The 23,619-nt window shown below is 38.8% G+C and overlaps 1 protein-coding gene across 4 annotated transcripts in view; it reads right to left on the bottom strand.

Annotated features, from left to right (window-relative positions):
• Window positions 1-8,698: 8,698 nt before the first annotated feature.
• Window positions 8,699-23,619, bottom strand: part of CDH2 (cadherin 2) — a 118,443-nt gene continuing 103,522 nt past the window's right edge. For all 4 annotated transcript variants that reach the window (XM_075084911.1, XM_075084913.1, XM_075084914.1 and 1 more), the window contains exons 15-16: window positions 17,349-17,513; window positions 8,699-10,113 (exon numbers count right to left, since the gene is read on the bottom strand). In XM_075084911.1, coding sequence (XP_074941012.1) covers window positions 9,907-10,113; window positions 17,349-17,513 — 372 coding nt within the window. In that variant the 3' untranslated portion in view covers window positions 8,699-9,906. The remainder of the gene's footprint in view (window positions 10,114-17,348; window positions 17,514-23,619) is intronic.

Genomic DNA, 23,619 nt, shown 5'->3' on the forward strand with positions numbered 1-23,619 from the left:
TTCTTGCTATCATACTGAGGTTATTACCTTCCTTGTAGTAAATCTCAGGACACCCAATTAAAGTTAACTCACAGCCTGGAACAAGCAGCCTGTAAAGTTTGCTGGAAAGAGCTGCCATATTGTCATTCAAAGTACTTTATACTAAACAGTGCAAGACAGTGACAAAACATCTAATTATCTGATTACGCTGCGAGAATAGTTTCTTACATGTACTGAATTTTGCATACCATTGATGAATACAGACTGTGTTCATCACTGACTCACATAAACAAAAATAAAAAAAGAAAATAAGATGGAACAATGGGTTTCAGCTAGTATTGTTCCCAAACAGCAGAGATATTTTTGCTAGTACTTTGAAATAACAAACCTCTTCAGCAAAGTGAGAATCCTGGGGACGTCCAGCTCAGGAACAGAAGTTTTTTGTTTTGGTTCTGACCCTGCATGAGGTGTGTGATGGCCAGAAACTCGCCATCTGCGTGGCCAAAACCAGGGCACCAAAATGAGAGCTGTGCACCGTCCATTGGGCAGAGGTGGTGCTTCTTGGAGTAAAAAGATTTTCTATGAGACAGGGAGAAAAAAAAATGTACCCTTAGGCTTATTATATCACATTTGCCTGCCCCTGGCACTGGGGGGCCAATACACAAATTCATGTGGTGTGAAGAAGGGTGGGGATTAGCAGCTGCTCCTTGAGAAGGGCTTGTGCTTTTGCTCTTACCCTGGAGAGATCCCATCATAACCTAACAGGAGCCGTGGTGGAAGCTCAGACCCAGACAGTTAAAGAAATGGACACATTTCAGCTCTGTGCCCAGGTTTATCCCATAGTTGCTCATTTGTCTGAGCAATACAACCAGTGACAAAGGCAGAAGAGCCACGAGGCTGCAGTATTTTCCCATAAGCTTTTTTCCACTGATTAGGCTTACCGTGGCTGGCCTGCCAGCCGATTGCACAGACAATACATCTGGTACTCCACATGCAAAACTAAACATGGGTAAGGCGCTCTAATTTCTTTTACAACAGTCTGGGGCAAGATAGAGGGAGAAAAGGGTTTTTTTGGTATCTTATGACAATAAAAATTTCCATGGAGGCAGTTTTTTTACTGTGCCGCTACCAGACTCTGAGTATCTTCACATCAGCCTTAACGTAGTCCTGCTTCTTCACAGTCCCAACTGTCACACCATTAAACATAAATCGCATCCTCAAGGGACCCTCTTTTCCAGAAGGGAGAAGCAATTTAGCCTCCATAACATATCAGTCTCCAGCTTGTCCTGAAAATGCTGTCAATTGTGCTGAATTATGTATAAAATCAATGCGAGGTTCTGTCTGCCAGGGATGGGTTGACATTAGCAATTTCATTTTCACTGAGGGGGGTCCCAAGTCCCAAATCTTCCTGACTGCAGAGTGAGTGCCCATTCCTTCCCTACTTTTCTAGTTCCAATGTTATACCCAATTTGTTGCATTTTTAGAAATAAAAAAAGGTTTCACAACAAGATGATGCTGTCATGAAACATCTCTTTAATTGTCTGCATTGAGCAAATTTATAGACTGTTCTCAGTGGGGTACTATTATAATCTGCCTTTTTCCACTCTAATTTCGTTATACTCTTTATTAAATGGACATTTGCAAACATGTTTTTTGGGGGGGATCCCACACAGTGTTCTTTCAAGTAACAAAAAATAGCGCTCTTAAGACTCACAAAGATTTTCAACGGTAGAGAAAAATCTCCCCTGCAATAAGATGTGCAAATATGCGTAAGTACTGCATATTCATGTGAGCTGAGAGGACAAATAAGTTTGTGATGATCTTCAGGGAAGCCTGATGTTTTATTTGACACTGATTATGAATCCTGTCCTTGTAAAATCATCATCACTGTGCATGTGTATTGAATGAACAGGGACTGTGGCCCACAGGCCTACAATAAATACCTATGCAGCATATAATTCATGACCCAGCACTTTACTATATGCTTTTTTACTACTGTATGCATGACTGGAGCAGTATTGAAATCCAATTTCATGAAGTGATCTTTTCATTCTCCTCTAGAATGGCAGCTGCTCTGGTATTCCTGTGGCAGCTACTAAAGGTCTGAGTGTCTAGTGTGTTTGAGACCATCAACCAACAATATCACCATCAAAATTCTCTTCCAAATACTCAGTTCTGAAATAGGTTTCTGTAAAAGCTCATTTAAACAGGGTCAGCTGTCATCATAGCATGGTCCAGAGTTCAGCAAACATAGCGCCTTAGTAAACACAGTGAGTTGAAATAAACATAAAGTCATTAAGGGGCATTTTGCAAAAAGAAGTCAACTGACAGTTAATAACAACTTGGAATTGTTATGCCAGTCTCTATTTTCTGAAACATGTATTCATGCTTATAGTACTGGATAGTCAAGGTTGTTTAGCTTCATATACTATAATATATGGCTACAGGAATATTACAGATGTAAATGTTTTCTCTGAGCTGAACGCTGTTTTGACAGTATCTACCACGGGAGCATCTCCATTGACTTGGGAACTTTGTATCTGAACCCATTTTTGAAGGGCTGGGTTCTGCCTCTCTGACTTAAGTTCTGTAATTCCTTGCTTCAGCAGACATGTTGACACTACTGAGTTTCATAGCGGCAAAATATTTCATGAGAATTTGACTTGATGGACTGCTATTGAGCAAAGGATTGCCTTCCAGTCTCTGAAGGACAAGTCTGAAGACTTGTGCTCAAAATGTTTATGGCCCTTGTCCCATAGGAAAACTTCATTGCCATTTGAGTGTTGCCTTCAAAGAGCTGCAGACTGAGTGGGAATGTCCAGAAAACAATTTATTTTGTGAATGCATGCAAAGGATTTGTGACCTGTTTACTTCAGGATAAAATCTAGAACTTTCCAGAGATTTTAATGGCAAAACTCAAGAGGCTGTTTTCAAAATAATGCTTAGGGCATTCACTCAGCAGGTAAAATACCAAGGCACAATTCCTTTTTCCTGAGCATGGACTGGGACTTTTTACACCCCAAACAGTAGTTTAGGCTTTAAAGTCTTTTCTCAGGAACACCAAATGTTTAGTTAGTCATACCGACAGGGAACAACAGGAAACACAAAAGCAACTAACTCAAAGTTAGAGCTTGGACTTAGACGCTCTGCAGTCAGATTGTTCGGGCTCTAGTCAGTGTGAATTCTTGCCACACAAAAAATGGGAAGATCAAAAAACTCAGCAATAGCCCGGAATTCTTCTGTTATGAGGCTTGACAGGAGAGCAGGTCTTTGAAGTTGCCTCTCCCAGCCCATGAGGAGTTTTTAAGGGTTGGGTTTACTTTGTTTTTCTTGGTTGCCTTCATTCTGCTCAAATAAGGAAAAATCAGTTCTCAGAAAGATAAGGCACTGAATATTGCTTCCTGACTAGGTCAGGCTGAAAGATTCATTTTTTGTTTATTTCTCAGTTTATCTTAAAATAACCTTGCTGAGCAAAGTGCTTTTTATTAACTTCAAGTCAAAACATACCAGTAATGATTCTGCATTTTTAGAGTAATTCCCTCTAATCATCCTAGCATAAAAACTCTGCTTGTTTTTATATCTGCTTTATACAATGCCACCAGTAATGAATGTTCTAGAATTGGAACATAATTTTGATTATCTGGCCATTACTTTTGATTTATGGAGCACAGAGACAGCTGGGTTTTTATAAGCTTGCCCTGCAGTACTGCAGATAACAAATGTAATGTAATAATCAAACTTCTGTAACATGGAACACAGAAGGGGTGGGCCCGCAGATCTGTCTATCTATATATACCCATACCACATCAACAAATTTTATCTTCAGAAAGAGGAGTATGAAAACAATTTGCACAATGCTACTATTCAATATGTTGCTTTCAGAACCAGTATTTAGGCTCTGCGGGAGGGGGTGAATCACCTGAAGGTGGTTTCACAAAATTACATAAATGCGTACCACCACGAGGTTTACAAACGCTTTAGTGTTTAAAAAAAAAAAAAGCCTCTCACAAGAAATATGTTTTAAGAAATAGTAATAAATATATGCCATTGTGAATGATGCAAAATCTATTTTTTTTCTGGGTGTCACACAGGAAATTATGAAGTCAACAAGAATGTTCCCCATTAGCAGGACAAAAAAAATCAGCCACTTCAAGGAGGAAGAGTTTGACCATTTAGTTCAGTTACAGGAGATTAATCAAAGGTCTGAAAACAACAGCAAAAGAGCTGTTACAGAAACTGAAAACGGGGAAGGGGAAACCAGAAACATTCTTTTGGGCTTGCCAAGAGAACTAGAAAAGTGGAATTTGTTAATGCAAACCAAAGGGGTTTTCAAAATATATACTGGGAGTAGGAAATGCAGCAAGCAACAACAGCAATTCGTAAACCAGACAGCATTCCCTTCGTTAACGGGAGACAAATGGTCCTAAATGCTTTCTAAAAATCAGTCTCTCACAAGGTGGGGGGAGAAGAAGAGAGATGGAAGCAGTGAGAAAATGATGACCATCTCGTCCAGATAGTGGCTGACTGTAAAGGTGACAAGGGAACGCTGGGAAGGAATGAGATGAGATGCGTGGTTGCCCATGAGTTCCAGGTTTTGTGTTCCAGGGGTCACACCAGGGTGGCTTTCATGCGCTCAGGGAAGAGGGGCAAAAGAGCTGTGACTACATTTAACGCCAACAGTTCATTACACACACATAGATGCATTCTCTACAGGCAGAGCTACATGGAGAGCAGTTCAGAGAGCACATGCCCACCACCTCACCCTGATTGATCTTTCCAAAGAGCTCTACAGGGGTTGTAACTTCACATTGTCACCACATTAGTGTATGCTCTTCTGGGACAGAAAAATCAAAAGAGCATACAAATATGAAATCTGATTATAAGTAGCTACTGTATTAATGGCAACTGCTGCATTTTTAGATGTTCTAGAAATCTACAAAGGTTGCAGGGGAAAATACTGTTTGGGATGCTAAACTCTGGAAAGGAAGAGAAGTCTTCCCAGCTATAGCTGTGTTGAGAATACATCTTCAAGTCTACAGCAAAACAACCAAGCCAAAACAAAACTGAGACCTTGATTCTTGAAGGCTGTAAATTGAAGAATACACAGAGCCTGATATGAGATTCGGCACCGTTCAACTATCTAGGTAAATTGAGGGAGGAAGCTGGGAAAGCTCTGTGGTGGAATATACCCCAACAGGAAAGGCAGCTGCATTTCACCAGGAGCTCCAGAGAAGAGGCATCTCCAAGCTCTCCATTACACCGAAAAGGCTGTTTGGCCAGTACAGAAGCAACAGGTTGGCTGGAGAGTGCCTTGCATTGATTGATCGAAGGGTCCCTAAAAAATGGGATGCCCTTTCCCTATCCAGACAATGGAAGGCACCTTGAGTCCCTGTGGGAAGCGCTTAGCCTTTTTCCCTTAGCCATTCTTCTCCTCTTCCACCTCCCAGCTTGGCTTTGTTCTTAAAGGGAAAATTTTTCATTATTCCTGTAACATACATTATACCCTACATACATTATACCCTTTAGAGAAACTCCTTGGAAAGATCATTGCTTACAGTAAGAGTAAGAAGTAAAGCTTATGTGAAGAAATGTAAAGGAAATGAAAAAAGTAAGGACAGCATGCAAATCTAGATCATCTCTGCCTGAATGAGGAAAACTGGGTACAAAATACACCATTGTAGATTAGGTATTAAGGCATTTGAGTGACTTTTCCTATATTTTACTTAAATAATTAATAATGACTGAGGTAAAAGCAGTGACTTTGCTTTCACATTGCTGATCCACAAAGGTAAATCTGCCCAACCAAACCACCCTAGTTGTGTTAAAAGGAAGGCTCCTTAGGAAGGCGGGAGCAGTTGTGGAAGGTAATCGTCAGCAGCTTGATTGACTACAGACGGGTCTGAGAGACCCTTTTGGGGATGTGCGTCCCATCACCTGTAAGGAGACATTTTCCCTTGTGTGTTAAGGTGAATGGGACTATGGCAGAGTAGACATAAATGTTCTTCAGGGTAAGGAGTTTGGTAGAGTTCCAGAAAATACTATATACCAAGAAACAGAACTCCCAAGAAGCAGGCTTCAAGTGGCTTTCAGCATGAGAGCGACTTTGCTATTTTGGCACTACAAGAAAATAAGTGGCTATTTAAAATATTTTTGTTCACAACTAAGAAATATCTTCTGTCTGCAAACCAGTGCATGACAGACACAAACATCTTCCATTTAAAATTTACATGATTTCATAAACATTTTATAAAGCAGAGTCAAGCAAGACAGACTAACTTGGAGTACAGGGAAGAAGTCAGTGCTCAGTGTCTGCCCTATCAAACTGATTTGTGTGGAGTTTTTGTGTTCAGAAAGATCACGGTGAGCTTTATAGCCAGCTTGTAACAGTGTTACAGCACAGCCAAGAACGCATCATCACCAGTCAAATCACCAGGCGAGAGCTCAAACGTCACTTGGTTCAGCATAAGGGAGCATAAGTATGCTTTAAACTGTTGTGGTATGAGTATTAACATCCTCCACCAGTACTTTGCAATCCCAGAGCAAACACAGGAAGCTAGATCCATCCACGTATAAGGTCTCAAGTATCCTTTAGAATGTTTATTCCCCCAAAACACCCTTCTCCTCATCTGTTTAGCCCCTGAAGTTCAGAAGGACATAGGCTATGAAGGACCATCACTGAAAGGAAATACAGATTGCAGAAAGCCTGAGATGGGAAAGGTCCTGTGGCCGTTATTTCTTGCCAGTGAATTCCCTTGGATACAGTGTCTGCAAGGCAGAGGTAATATATATCACTGCCAAAACCCATTTCCAAAACCGGCTGCCAGAATTTCCCAAGACAACTGTAGCGTCTAAAGGTCAGCCATCCCCTTCCTCTCAGTGCAGTCCTCTGACGGGGATTTAAGCATCTATCATGGGTACAAAACCTGGTTGCACATTTCTAGAATAAGAACCAACCTGGGGCTTGATGAAAGGATCAGTCCGAACACCTTTTTTTCTTCTAAAAGCATTTGAGATGCATAAAAACTGTTTACCCTTTGTTCTGTTCAGTACACCCAATGCTGACCTAACACTAGGTTTGAGAACCGTTGCTGCAATTTCAAAGCAGCTGTAGGTAGAGCTGGAAGACTGTCTGATCAAGATAAAGCTCCTATTGCTGTGCAAAAGAACTGAGCACTCATGAAAGATGAACTCTGCTCCATTCTAACAAAAAAATGCGCTACAGCCAAAACTGCAAGTCTTTCACAAATCTTTCCCCCTCTCCATATCTTTTAGCATTCAATGTCAAGTAAAGAAAATCCATCTAGCATTTCCAGTATGTTGGTTCAAAATAACAGTAATAGAATTATTAAAATTGTTTTTGCATAAATTACAGAAGACAGAAAATCAATGTGCTAAAAGTGGCCTTTTGCTTATTTAACATGCATTTACAGTTTAAATCCTGCCCTTTACAGAAGTTTTCCTTACTTAACTACGCATAGCCAGATTTTCATTTTTATATCCTGCTCTACATCCTCCCCCCCCCCCCCAGTTAATATGGAAATAGCTTAAAGGTGGTCATTGACAATTTTGATACATTACTGAAAAATCAAGGCTTTGGTACAGCATCAAGCTGTAGTTACGACAGCACAAGATACGTAACAGCCAGGTATGCAGATGCTGAAATGCTATATCCCAGTGTGAGAGGATTGCTACCTCTCAGCTTTCACAGGCATCATCAGGAACAAGAGGAAGAAAGGAGCCGTGCTTATCAAAACCACAGTGAAGGGGAGATATCTCACATGCAGTGTTTAATGCTCTCCAACTCAAGACTTCAGGATTTACCTCTGGAAGCCACAGTCAAATTATGTAAATTACGGTTTGAGTGCTGACGAAGCACTGAAGTGGCACCACGCTGAAGAGCATCACCCACAGACTAATTCCCTACCCACCCAGCCTTCCCAGTGCGGAAGGCTGCTATACCAGTCCCGGCGCCCATATCCCCTCCCCTACTGCTCCAATTCTCTCAACAGACTGCAGAAATGTGGCATTTCTGCCGAGTTTGAGCTTCACACTGTTCACAGTTAGGTCCTTAATGAGTGTAAATGTAGACATTAAACCTGAGCAGATTGTTGCAAGTGGAAGAAGGCAGAACTGCTGTACCTACTATGTTTGCTCTGTTTGCAAATAAATCATTGTAACAGGTTAGAAACATGTTTTGTAATGACGAACCTCCTAACGGGACTTCTTGATGAAGCTCCATGACCGTAAGCACCTCCTTGAAGGACACAGTCTGATGTGCCCTGAAGTTAACAGGGGCTTGACTTTACTTCGGCATAAGAAAGTCTATGCGGCAGATGACTGCAAGGATCTGCAGTTTATTTTATTTATGCAACCCGCAGCATAATCACACAATCATTAAACTGTCAGTCTAGAAATAAGCCAAAAATGATGCAAGCCCTGTTATTTAGATAATGTAGATCGAACTAAAGAGCAAGCCATCGACGTGGAATTGAAAATTTTGAATTACCAGAAACAGCACAGATCACTTTGCTCTCACCTAGGAACTCGCCTTCCAAATTTGTGCCAAATTCTATGTGCAGCTTATTTTCAGTCCAGCAGTATCGAGTGCTAAAGAAGTGCACATAACTTCTCACGGAACTCAAACGCGCTTTGTGTGCTTTTATTTACTATAGCCGGGGCTGCCCAGGTAGGACAAAAAAAAGCCAAACCAAGCACCAGATCCAAAATTAGCATTTTATTCAGAACGTTGGGGTCAGAGGTGTATCATTCATATTCTGGTACACAATACAGAGGCAAAGCTGTTCTCAGAAGTCTCTCCAGTTTGAAAGCTCCTTCCCCCTTCCCTCCCTGCCCCCAAAACATACCGCATATTTACTCGTGCCACCAGTATCAGGCCAACTCCCCTCCCTCCCCCTTTTTTTTTTTGGTACAAATTATGTAAAACTTTTGTGCTAAGAACTTTTCTCCCTCCCCAAACAAAAAAAAATAATAAAAATAAAAATAAAAAAAATATTGAGTACTCTAACTACAGTTCAACAATTGAATCAATGTCACTTGTTTGCAACCTGTTTTGTAAATACTTTATCCATAACGAAAGATATAAACATGCAAAAACCTGAATCCATAGTCCAAATAATACATACACGTGTTCTGAAGTTTCTGCACTTCTCCACAGACTATGCCAATAAAACATTATGTACACATACCATTTTTTACAGTGAAGTGGGAAAAAAATACTAGAAATTAAAAAAAAAAAAAGAAAAGTGTACATGGATTAAGACCAAAATGTGTCTAACATTCTAGCATAAGAAAAGAAAATCAGTCCTGCTACAAACTGGTGATATGAAAACTCCCTTTATTTGCAACCAGCTGCATAAGTTTTAGAATTTTAGTGAAAAAAATCCCCTAACATCTAAAACTAGAAGTAATGTACACTGTTCCACCTCATGGTCTTCTCTCCCAGATAATAAAATTGGTCCATGAGGGTTTTTTTTGTTTATTTTTAATCTCCTTATTTTAATAAAAGCAATGCGATGTAACAAAAGCATGTTGAAGCATATTGTGTTTCACCTTACTCCTCCCCACCCCAACATATTTTGTCTCTTTAATGCATCATTTCATAAATCAGTACCATTAAAGCCTTAAACATAAAACTAATTCCGATCTGAAAAAGGTACAAAAAGGCACATAAAATCCCAGTGCTTCTGTACTGTAAAATTCAAGTGTAACTGAGCTCAATATTTTTTTCCAAACAGCATTGGATCACTGATATTCCACGGAGCCCAAATTGGTTTGCAGCCTAAGCCAAAGCCTTCAGCAAGCACTTGTGCTAGTAGACTACAAAGTTAAAGCCTAGCTTCTGTATGCTTTTGGGGAATATCAGTTGAAATGTTTGTACTTGTCCAAAAACAAAGTTCACTTTGAAGTTCAGTCATCACCTCCACCGTACATATCAGCAAGTTTCTTGAAACGTGGGCCCCAGTCATTTAGGTAGTCATAGTCTTGCTCACCACCACTACTTGAGGAGTTAAGAGAGCTCAAGGATCCAGCAGTGGAGCCACTTCCTTCATAGTCAAAGACTAAGAGGGAGTCATATGGTGGGGCTGTAGGGTCATTGTCAGCTGCTTTAAGTCCCTGCAGGAAGGAGAGGGAGAAAAAAGAAGATATAGATCTGTATCTGAGAGAGAGGCAAAACATAACTGGAATATCACAGTGCACTTGTCTATCAAGCACCACTTGAGAAAACCAAGTTCTTGTTCGTCTGCAATCCAGTTCAAAAGAGGAGTCATAGTTTTGTAACTCCAGCAAGAACTTATTTAAACTCCTTTTACAATGACCAGGTTTCCAGCATTACAGCACCAGACATTTCGTATGTAGTTGCAAACACAGCTCTAACAAAACCTTAAAAGACCATCATGGCACTAGGACCGATGACAAATATACAGTTTCAGAGCTACACAGCTCACAACCTGCGGCATGAGCAATATGGGACTGGTTAAACAGACAGATGGGGAAGGAGAAGTAGGCATGTTTGCAAAGATTCACTTTAACAGCCATCTCACATGGCCAATAACATATCCACTGACATCGCTGGCCTGCAGTCCATCTGCGCGTGCCAAAAGCCATATTTAGTTCTGCAAAATTCATGTACCTCTGTAGGCTGTTGTGAGAAAAAGATACAATATGTTGGCTTAAGCCTTATGTGCTTTGCCACAACCACACATAAGATTCCACCTGCTCTTCAGAAAACACTCGCAATGACATAAAAAACTAAATACATGATAATAACCATTTTTGTTTCCTCATTTCTAAGTATTCAAGTTATCAACACATGAATATTGAGTCTTCAGTAATTTGAAATTTCTGCTCTCTAGAGCTGAATAACCAAAACTAAAACAGATTGAACAAGAGGAAAGTAGGGAAAGGACCACACTTCTTCCATATAAAAGTCTCTTCCCTCCTTGTTTTCTTACACAGGTCCAAACCTAAACTGTAAGTTTAATTTAGAACATGAGACAATTGCTCTGTGCTCACCATGGGAAGATTTACAAGCTGAATTTAAAAGGCTGAAGCCTGAAGTTAAAAGCCCTCTTGTGTTTTGGATTTTTCAATCTTGCAGTTTCTTCCATGGGACTAAGCAATGCTTTTTCAAGATCTTCCACTTTGAACAGGATCTACTCTGGCAGCCACTGACAAGGGATGATGTATCTTACAGAATTTTATAAGGCTGAGCTAAGATTTTAAATTGCTCACTGTTAATTTAAACTAGCACTATTGTGCTATTTTTATTTTTACTTTTTAACATTTATTTAAATAATGGCTTTATTATACTCCCAATTATCTGAAGGCTTGAGTGTGCCTCCTTCCAACTATTTAACATACTCTCTTTCTAGAAAAGCCTGTTTTACTCCCAATTGTGTTTAATGGAAATGGATGTTGATTTTACTTTTAGAAATGCATATATAACTAAATCCATTAATTAAAGCATATGGCACTGATAAGGTAGAAGAGAATCCCGGTTCTTTATTGCCTATCTAAAAATCATTCAGAAGTGTGCAAAATATACCTAAAATAATTTTGCAAATCAGCGGCAGAAAGGCCCAGCATTTTTATCAAGCTAATGACCTCTAATCAAGAACACATTTTGGACTTAAAAGGATCATTTCATGTACTACAACATCAAGCAGGTTATTAATAGCCTGCATTAGAAGCACAATTTCAAATTATCTGATAAGAATAATTGGTGATGCTCGTTATCTTTCTCTTTGGAGTTTTCCATCCTGATGGCCATAATAAGGACAAAGATTTCAGTTTCTGAAAAGGCAACAGCAAATGTTGGAAGACTTCCCTTATCCAGCTTCAAAGCTGGAAACAGTTCTAAGGCTCACTCACTCCCACTTTCTTCTGCTGAAGCAGAAATGCAACTTTACTTCTTAGGCAGTAACTGACCTTATAGTATTTACGTCTTCCCTTAACGCTGCTTGGGGTGACAGACACCCATGCTTTTCGAACACAGGTGACAAGGAAGGAGAATAAATACCACTTGAGCTTAAAGAGTGCTGAGGTATGAATCCCAGGTATCAGAGTGTAAAGGTCGTTTAGAAAGCCAGCTTGGAGAAGAAACGTTATTTCCCTGCAGTTCCACCTAGTAACAGGCAGCCAACCATGGAATACTAATTTATTAAAAATCAGTGATCAAAAGATTTGTCTACATCACTGCAGAAATCCTGATACCTATCAGCCATCCACAGCAAGGCGCCGGGCAGCCTCTTTCCATCTTTTTTTTCCAAAGGGGAAGTTGGATTTTTTTGCAATTTGCTGCTGGTATATGATAGCACTTAAAAAGAAAACTGGTTTTGAGCTACTGACTTACAAGATAGCATCTAACAAATTCATTGTTTCAAAGGTTGTGCTTGCTGTGTAATCCATTTCATTCAGAGAACGTAGCTACGGGCCATGCGATGGAGGTATTGACTCAGCTGCACAGCCCAAGTTATACTGACATTTGCACCTATTTTCTGGTTAAAATTTCCTCAGATTCATAGTATAATGACTGAACTTAGTCTCTAACTCCTCAAATGACAACCAAGTTTTCTGCTGTGTTTGTATGGCAAGTTACATATTAAAATGACAAAGAAATACTACCTTTTTTTCCACTTTCCCTCTGCTAAGCATATTCTCTGAACCTACCCAGTGCACTGCTGCACTCTCCTGTTAGGTTCTACAGCCTGCCTCTGAGGCTGGAATTATTGGCTGTCAGTTTGGCAGTGAAATTGCCTTATGAAGCTCCCTTTGGTTTCAGTATTGCCACCTTTTTTGCTTATTATGCCATACCCCTCAGTGGGTGGCACCACAACCTGTGTACTGGCACAACTAAAAAGACAACAAATGGCTGCCAAGAACTGCTTCTACTGATTTTGCTGCCATGGTATTGTCAACCGCTTCTGAGGAGGTGTCAGTTTTTCCCCAGATGTGTTCAAGAACCCCAGAGCTGCAGAGTTATTATAGTTATTTGGTTTACGGTTTCTCAATCTGAAAACCCAAAGTTTTTACTAGATAGAGAAGCTTATTCAACAACAGAATTGCTGGGGCACACGCTTGGGACCAAGTGATCCTGCTGGGAGACAGTGAACGAAGTCACATTTCCTTGCATTTGCTATACCACCAATGCACAACAAGCAGTCACAGAAGAGCCATGGCAATACAAGGGTCAGCTTGAGACCTAGGACAGACTGAGTAGCAACCTCACTTTTTTCCTCTTTTTTGTGCATGTTGTGGCGACTTTCACTAAGGAGTAGATAAGGGACAGGAGAGACAGAAACTCCTGTGCCTTGACTGAGGAACAATGGTAACCTTAAGTTATAATTTCATTAGTATGTGTAACATTCTCAATTTGTCTCAAATCAAGAGAAAGCAAAACCCTCAAAATCTTGAGCTAACATGAAACGTTACAAAATCTAACGATTTTATTTCCATTAATCTTCCTATTTAATCAAATTCAGCAGATTTTTGATGAGAAGGAAAGCAAGACCAGAACCCTACAGGGTAATATGAATGTGTTTAAATCGGGAACTGTTTTTTTCTTATTTTACAAGAGGAAAGAAAAAACATCGAGGGACCCTATTCTGCTTAGAGGTACACTGTATTGATAACCATTTACTGAGAATGAATTGTGTGTCCTCCGTGTCCTCATGGGATGAGACCTTTAGTTTGTAATTGAAATTTAATTTACCTCAGGCTATGTCCTCTATTGATTAGAAAGATATTCTTAGCCACAAACTCTCCACCACAATATAATTTAAGATTTCTAGGGACAGCATAGGTGGTTCCTCAAAACAGGATTAACAAAGCTACTTCAAACAGGCCTAATTTATACTGTCCTGCAAGTCCTGACTATTCTAAGTGTCAATTATGCTCCACACTCTGCAGGTTATGTTTTAAAAGGCTCAAAATGGAAAACAAGGTCTACAGAGGATTCTTAATAACACATGACTTATTTCACTGACTTGTTTGTACACTGGACTGGAAGAAAAGGAGTTTTTTTTCCCTTCCCTCCTTAAATTAGAGATGCATCTATCCATTGAAACAGACAAAACAAGAGAGTCCCCGAGGTCATTTAGCTTATGCCTGCAAAACATATTTTGATTACAAGGCACCTCTGGAATGTTCTTATTTTAGGAAGTTCATAGCTCTGTATGTGTTGACTTTTTAAGTGTTATAAAAATATTTCCAGTTTTTATCATACTTGTAACTTCTTTTTCAACTGAGAAGTCATTAGAACACTACAAAATACTCATACACGTCTCATTGAGTTAAGTAGATGTAATACAACTGATGACAGCTATAAAATAATATACCAGAAGAAACAGAGTACTGCCAAAAGGAAGGAAACACAATGACCTGCTAGGTCTTTTCCACTTTTATTACAGAGCCATAGAAACAAAAAGAAAGAATGAAAAACCACCCCACGCTTGCTCAGCGGTGGTAGCTAAATCCTCCAATATCTGAAATCAATGGCCTATGGTTCATTTTGTCAAAAGTTGGAGTAATTCAGAGGCTAATCTGAACAATGCTGGCTGCGTGTCTGAAGTGCTAGTAAGCATTCAACAGACTAAATTAATTCCCGCACAGAGGCCAGCATCCCAAAGGATCACGGTGATCAGCCTCTCTGGGAACAGGGCCAAGTCCTCCGAAAGACCAGACTGATTTCCAAAAGCGTTGCATTTTTTCAAATCAATGGGGTAATGCAGACTTTGCTACCAAGGTACTGACAACAAAAAGGCAGCCTCTCCCTGCTCAGCTAGCGACTGGGCTAGTGTTGCAAGTGGTTTGGGTTAGGGCTGCTCAAGGGAAAAGTTATGACGTGACTTGTAGTTACAGTGGAACAGAGTTCTTTGCCTAATAATGTCGAAGCCAGACACAAAGAGATATGAACTTTTCCCTTTCTTATCTTGCTCTGTTGCTTTCACAGCTCAGTGTATCTTCTGTATGAGCTGCCCTAAGAACCCTCTGGTATGGGTTTTACCCAAGGTATTTCTTCCATTTACCCCAAGTAAAACTGAGAGGAACTTACCAATTTGTCTGGGTATAATCTTGCCAGGACTGCAGGTGGAATTCTCTGAAGAGAGTCTGAAAACCTGTACAGCCTGAATGTTTATGCTCTAGATGCTGGTAATTTGGAAATTTAACTCTGAGTACTAATCTGAGAAATGGATTTTTTTTTTCCCTTCCCAATAGACTTTTTAGAATCAAATTTGGCATGGGAAATTTTAACATAAAACGCAAATTAAGATGAAACAGTTTGGGCAAATATAACCTCCATTTTGCTCAGACTTCTCGCAAAACAGACAAAGCATAGACAATCTTTGGGTGGTTACTGCCTGCTAGAGAGAGGGTTAGGTGGACTGCCTTGTAGTAAAATGATACATTGCTGTGACATTCTAAGAAAGGAATACCTTATGAAAAAAAGAAGCTAAATATATGTAACGCTTGAAGCATAGAAACTACCTCATATAATTCCTTTCAATCAGAGGATATAATTAATTCTGAGCTAACTTGCAGACAAGAAAATTGCCATGTTTTCTTTAACATCAGAGTCAATGACATTATTGACATTATTTTACTGAGTAAGAATAGCTGGGAGAGGCTTTCTTTTTAGGTGGATGGCAAGGGGAAGCGTAAAGGGAAGTATTGATCTAATACAACAGACGGCAGTAAGAAAATGATTCCATGCTTGTCTGTACTGCAATATAAACATTGGGTTAAATCAAGACAGCATGTACTGTTTCTGCAGCTCCATGTGTACACATTAATGCTCTAATCTTCAAGAGTGATAACCTACTGAAAAATAGTATTGCAAGAACAGCTTGCTAAGTAATTCAAAAATTGTAGAAGGCCAGACAAACTCTGGCCCCTTTCTGGCTTTCCAGGAGAATCATATTCCTTGCCTTGGCTCTATAAGAGAGCTTGATAGCTGCTTTGAGGACAAGAAAATTCAGGGTATTGAGGATCATGAGTTCTTCCCGACTGCCTGCCAGGTAGGTACTGTCTCGTCACAGCTGTGTGGGAATAAGATAGGAAGCTCTGATAGTCTGGAAGAAGATGAGGAAGCACAAGAAAGTTCTTGTGTCCATGCCGCCACGGCCAGCAATGTCGGCCTTTTATTGTCCCATGTGTCCACTAATTTCCAGAATTCAATTATAACTGTAATATTTATAAGTGCAAGGCATTTAAAAATCCTCTTTGTTGAGACATTGCTTTCTAATACAACTCTTCTCTGAACTTGAGTTTCTTAAAATACAAATATTCTTGTAAGACATTGTATGTTTCCTGCTAGCCATCTCCCTGTAGAGTGTTTTTTTTAAATTGTGTCACTGTATAACTTAAAAGGAGCAAACTCAATTTTCTGCAGCTTGCTAACACAGAAGACTTCAGTACATTAGCCTGACTCTTCTTTAAAGCAAACAAGAATAAACACGTTTGCAAAAACAGTTCTGCAATACTCTGCAATACTTGTCCAGCTCTAGTTGCCAAAGATATCAGAAAATAATTAACCTCTACTATTCATCTACAGAACCTAGCTTATTTTTAAGTCATAATTTTTGCATTAGTATTTATTTTCCTATAACCAGCAAGCACAAGAAATACATTCTATCTTAAGTACCACAAAACCAATCATTTAAGAATGACCAGTGATAGAAATAATGAAACAATTATTTGTAGGAGCATTTCTTTCAGAACTGTTGAGTAATCTGGTATAGTCTGAATCTTACTTACATGTATCTTTATTAGATTGAAGAATCAAAGATAATGCAAAGACTTTTAAAGCTCTATGACAAGACAAGTATTAAAAGCACTTACATAACATTTAATTTAGCTGCCCTGCTCACTAATCGTATTTGATGGAATTCTTTTGGTCTTATTGAAGGTACTGAATTCCCACTATTATCTGGATTCAAAGGGTAATGTATGAGGAAAATTAAAATGAACGTCTTCCATTATTAAATTACTGTGAATTAATAAATGAATTTAGGCTAAACTATAATTTTGTTAGTCTATTTATTACTTGGAACCCATAGAATAATCCTGCTTGGAGATACTGTGGTTGCAGCTGATAACACATTATGAATGTACTTAATACAAATGTAGAGAAGTTAATTGATATATCTTCCCTTTCTGTTTGAATGAGTTAATTAAATTTGTCTGCACTTTAAAAGAACATGTTTACTTCTATCTAGCAAGACAATTTTAATTGTCTAAGTTTTAAAAAGTTATTATGTTCAAACATAACAGCTACTCATGCAGAGTACAATAAACAAAACATAAAAGCTTATCAGATCTTAGGAGAAAACTCTTTTTCTCTCTTTTACCTCATTAATGAAGTCCCCAATGTCCCCAGGATGAGGAGCAGCTGATCTGACTGGATACTGAGGTTCTGCATGGATCGGCCTTTCATCAAGACGTCTGATTCCAACAGGTTTGATGGCATCTGGTTCCACAGTGTCAGGCTGCTGGAGCTGGCTCAAGTCATAATCCTGTAAAATATGAAATGACGACAGTATGTTAGGAGAATTTCAAACAATATCTGTCAGGGGGAAACATGAGGATGAAAAAAGGGAAAATGCAAAGTATCATTTCACCAGAAGTCCTATATTCAGGATTGTAATGCTTACTGAGAATAAGTCAGTAACATCGTTATTTGCATACCTACAGGATGTTATTTGACTTATACTCCCTGAATCTACTGTTTTGATTCTATTCCTTCAGATTTGTAGAGATTCTCCTAAGTTTTCCATTGAGAAGGAAGGATTTGAGTAGTACTATTAAGAGACTAAACACTGCCTAGTAATAATGATTTACTGCATAGAGCAAAGATGCCAAATCCAACTCTCTATTTTTCTAAGCAAATAAATGCCAGACATTCTCATTCTGAGAAACAGGCAAGCACACTGCTCTGCAGCATTTTATAATACCTTCAAAGAATGAATTTAAGCCTCCTTGCTGATTTCATGTGGCTTCCATAATATGAAAGCCAAAGGGGGAAAAATGTCATAAGAAGTACAAAGCTCCTCAGATTTGGCCTTAATTCTAAGCACTTTCTAGAGATTACTTGTGGATCTGTTCATTAAGTACTTGAGGCCGCAGTTTCAAACTCTGGCAGACTGATGAAGCTAGCATAGTACTATGAATTCTAATAAGCAGTATGTATGTATATAAAAATTTTAATTAGATGAATGTTTATGCATTTAAGATAGATATGCCTGAACACTATTTGCACAGTGTGATGCATTTCAGCATTGACATTCACCTCACTGTTGTCATGTCTAGAAGGTAGTCATGCTCTAGGATGCCTTTGCACAAAGCACTGGTAAAAATGCAGAACAAAGAACTGGGCTTAAAGGCTTAAACGAAAGCCATCCATGAACTACCAGTAGACTGGGGCTCACGCCAACTCTACCGTATGCCAGATAACCTGCACCACAAATAATCCAAGCAGTTGGGGTGCATCCTAAATAAGCTCCTGTATCATCAGTCTCTGTTTTTCAACACTAGTGTTCTGGTAAATATCTTATTTATAATCTCAACTTGCTGGAAGTCATCTGTGCAGACAATTACACTTTCATTGGTTCCTTACTGGCTCCTAAAGGAAGGAATGCAAGCATTTACTTCTGCTGTCACCTCATGGGATGTAGGTCCTTTTTGAGAGTACGACCTACTGTGACCCCAAAACCAGACTTTTCAACAGGAGGAGAGATCTGTTGACAGCAGTGAAGGTAGACTGTTGGGAGAACTGTTAACTGACTATCAAATCCACTACACCTTCTAATTTGTTACTCAGGTCCTCAGCTGACTGCACACAAATACATAGTCAAAAAAGGTGGAACAGCTCCACTGAGATCTGCAGTTTCATATGCTTTAATTAGATTACAAGTTCCTTGGGGCAGAGCTGTAACTTCTACCCTTCGGTTCTTCATGTACCGAACAGAATAATAAGTGATCTCCATGAAGCGGTATGAATTGGAGAAAAGTAAACATAACAGAACTTTTTATCCTTTCCCTTTTTGTTACATAAAATAAATCAAAATAGTTTAGAGACACGCTATCAGAAAATCCTATCAAACAGAGAAGAATGTACTTTTTAGAATTTATAAATATGTAACACAAGACTGCTTTTCATACCCACCCAAGAGATAAAGGTGGAAAACACCAACAGAGCAAAATGAAAAATACTAGGTTTTTTTATACTAAGCATGTCATTATGGAGGAATTCAAACAGGTATGGTTAAATAACAATGCATTAAAACCAGGAGAGCCTTTCTGGTCATTTCAGTTTTATAAAGATAAATTGTTTATTCAACCCACTCCCATATACATACAATTCTTTTTGTGATTGGTGGTCATACAGAAATGCAATATGAATCAAGTCAGTCAGTCAATATCTTCATATCTAAGGCCACCCTTCTGTATGTAGGTATAGTTTGAGACATCTCCAGTTTGTATAGCTAAAAAGACAGCAAAAATTGCCATCCTCAAGACAAGAGTAGTGCAGAATGTGTCCTTTCGCGACTCCCACTTTGGTAATTCATGACACTTCCATCTAGCCTTGTACCAGAGGAAATTTATTTTGCAGGTCTGTTAGTGTCTGGACAGGAAGAGAATATCCATTGTACTTATTACCACAGACTCTCAAATCTCTTGTATCATTAAAATCAATACTAACTGTACATGAGTCAGGTATGGCAAGTCATCCACCATCTCCCCAAACTGGCTTAGCGCCATACAAGCACAGCATCACGCAATGCCTCCAGCTGTTACAACATTCTGTCCAAAGTCAACTCTACTCAGTTATTGCAAGTAAAAGGAAGAAAAATTTTTTAAAAAGCCAGGGTGTAAGCTGTTTAGGGCTGCTGAGGTTCCATCTCTTCACTCAACGCTCCATTCACAGCTAGAAAAATGGGAAAACTTCTCATGTATTACCTAAAGCTCCTGAACAGACTTTAAGGTTAGTCTCAAGCAGAACCTGTTCAGATAGTTAACTGCAGAAGTGACAGCTAAATGGAAAACTGTGGCACATCAGAAAGAGAACAAGCCATGCTGGGGTAGGTTGGGAAAGCCAGCTTTGAGCAACATTCTGGGTCATTATTTTTACTCTTAATTTCACGACCACAAGTCAACAATGTTGTGTCTTTGCTCTGGTCTTTTTCCATATAACCTGTTCATAATTACAATCTGCATCTGGACTAATGAGGAACAAGACTACACCCTCCACTGGAAACGTACTTCAACAAAGGTTCTGAGCATCTAATTCATATGGCTGCCAATTTTTGAGAGAGGTATTTAATTGCTTATTTATGCTATTTAGCCCTAACTACAGCGATTTTAGAACGAATACCTCCTTCCCTTCCTTCAGTTTGGATTTAAGTAAATCCTGAGGGTTTATTCAAGTTTTTATCCTCAAACTTCCGTACAAGCTGAGATTGTTGATGGAAAGGAGAATTTAGTATCAGCTTTTCTCTGTTGAAAGGTCGCTAACACATATTCGTTTGCTCCCGTTTTGCATCTAGCAAAAACTCAGGCCTTTAGAAACCAGAAAATTTAGGCTGTTACGATTGTCCAAGTCTACAGTCAACAGGGAAACAGAAACGTCCCATTCTATGACAGGGATCTAAGTGAAGCAAGCTGAATGATCCCTTTTCTTTCCCCTGGATTGGATATCCCTGGATGAGACAATACAGCTACCTTTTAGATAACTGGTGTTTAAAGAGATGCTTTATCACTGTAACTCTCTTTGCGTAACGATCAGCATTTCTGTCTCTTTGGTTAGCATCTCCGGCATCACTATTTGCTTTTGCTGAAAAAGCCCTGACATCTGTACTGAAGCAGAAAAAACTTCTGGTTTTGATTTGCTTTTGTTTTAAGAAAGAAAATAAAAATCATGATGTACTAAAAGGGTATCTTAGCAGAAGCTGCATCTTGTGAAATTAAACAATCTCAGAAAACCCCCTGCAAAACGCAACAACGCCCTCCCCTCCAAGCCGATGACAACCACTGACATTATTAGCTATTCACTTACTTCTAGACAGCTTTAAGCAAGGACTTAAACCGTTACTAGCTCCCACCTCACATTCCTGAAATGTGAGATCCCAGTGAGACAGTGCTAAATGTCAAAACCAGCTATCCAAGCCCCACAAATTAACCACCCTACCAGATGTGTAGGCAGAAGGATGCTAAACCCAAAAAAGCACTTCTTTAAGATCAACACAATAGTTCAAAGCACAGTCCAAGTATCTCAACTTGAATAGAAAAAATGTCCAGAATAGAAAAAAAGGCCATTTTACATTCCCCAGTAACCACTGATTTACAGAGAAACAAGATAATGCAGCCTTCAAAATCTCTTCCCTTAAACAACTTCCTCTTGTGCAAGGCAGCTATTCATTTAACAGCACTTGAGTAATAATCCCTCATACAGCAGTCATCTGTTACAGCAGGAGAGATTTTTTAAAAAGTATCTTGCTTTCTGACTCACAGTTACAGAAAGAAAGAAAGAAAGAAAGAAAGAAAGAAAGAAAAGAAAGAAAGAAAAGAAAGAAAAGAAAGAAAAGAAAGAAAAGAAAGAAAGAAAGAAAGAAAGAAAGAAAGAAAGAAAGAAAGAAAGAAAGAAAGAAAGAAAGAAAGAAAGAAAGAAAGAAAGAAAGAAAGAAAGAAAGAAAGAAAGAAAGAAAGAAAGAAAAAAAAAAGGGTCTATGCCAGGAAAGAGAGTTCCTCAGAAGCTTCTAGTTTTATAAAGCTAACTTTTTTTCTCCTGGACTAGCTGTTCTGGTTGTGTTTGTATTTTAGAAGATTTACTTAAGTTCTTGGCAAAAACTTAACAAAGTAAAATTTTTTACAGTAACTGGACCTGCTTTATAGGAATGCATACTGGAACATGATAAAGCAGAACTGCAAACAAAAGAATTAAACCACAGCTTACTAAAACTACAAATTGCTATGCATAGATGGGACTGACTTTTTTCCAGATAGGAAAGCTCTTAAAATATTGGAATATATTACATCTATATTAAACTTCCCACTACTAAGAAGTTTTCTCTAACACTAAGAGGGATACATCCTAGTACATACAACCTGACATCTTCATTAATGATTTATGAATCTGGCTTCTCTGTTATCTCAGAGTTCTCAGTTTATGTCCTGGCCATTCATTAGACTGCGTTATACACTTCTAAGGCTGACTTGGTTTTTTACCTTGTATAGAGCTGAACCTTTAGCTATGCATGAACACAGGCCTGGACATACGACTAATGCAACCAAAACACTACACCTCTGCCATTTTCAAAGGATGCAGCTTTTGAAAAGAATTATGAAAGTTGAGATCTATCCCCATGCAAGAAATAATTTAATTGTCACCAGATCACTTAGTTTGATAGTGAGAGCTGTAAGCATCATTCACTGAACAAAATCAGCTGCAGTGGTTTAAGTGCAGGTAAAGCAACACTGGCAGAAGTTTGCATTTCACCCACCCCTTTTACAGGATGGTGCCTTAGCGTAAACCCAATTTTATTGTTGGCCTAAGAGAATGCAGCAAACTATGACTTGAAGTACCTACGGATAAAGCATGTGTTCTGCTTTGTGTTTCTGTTCCACAGACAATTACTGTCTACTCCAATAGAGAAATGGGATGGGGAAGCAAAAGGAGGAGTATTTTACGCAGCTGAATATTCCCGTCTGTCAAGGTCTTTTAAAAACTAAGAAAAAGGAAGTGAAAACCAGTCCTGCTATACCTTACCTTTCTACTCCCAAAACTGACCAACCATCACCCTAAAAAATCTGAGAAATTTGCATGTAAAATATTGCCTGGTTTCTGCAAAAAGCTTACATCTGCTGAAATAATGGGACTCCAAAAAAAGCAAAGCACAGAAGACTGACTAGATGTAGGCTGCAGGTGGGAGGCTAGTAGTTAAAATGCCTGTGCTAACAGTTGCTCTTTATTTGCCACTCACTTTCTGATTACTTTCTTCCATACTGCTTTTCCCATTTGTTTTTATTATAGTTTCATCTGGAGTATTACCAGTTAATGATTTTTAAGATAACCAAGAAGCTAGCTTATCTTTTTTTTAATAATAAAATAGATGAAAGTTAAACTCCAAGCAGCAAATAAAGCACAGTAACAGGCACAGGTTCTAGATAGGATAAAAAACCCCACAAAACAATTCTGTAATGGAATTATGGAAACATTACTTTTCATATTATGAGATAAAGATTCACCAAGGAATGACAGTAATTCCTCCACAGGAGCACTGCATGAGTCACTCATTCAAAAAAATGAAGTTAATGTCTTAGTAAGCAAACACAATCCCCAAAATAACTACCTTCTAATTATAATATTGTATATTCCTAGAGATGTCTTAGCAACAGTTATTTCATTATCATTAAAATTTCTAAACATAAAACATGTTCCAATCTTAATGCAATGCAAAATAAAGGTTAGAAAGTGAGTAAAAGATCTGTATAACATTCAGATAGGGTGGGGAAAATAATCAGAGGGATTATAAAGTTCATCACGTAGATAAGGACCATTGTCATGTTTACAACAGAGGTTATGACAAGATCCAAGACAGAAAATTATGACAATAAAAATAGCCC

The sequence above is a fragment of the Phalacrocorax aristotelis genome, chromosome 2, assembly GCF_949628215.1.
Source record: "Phalacrocorax aristotelis chromosome 2, bGulAri2.1, whole genome shotgun sequence".
NCBI lineage: Eukaryota > Metazoa > Chordata > Aves > Suliformes > Phalacrocoracidae > Phalacrocorax > Phalacrocorax aristotelis.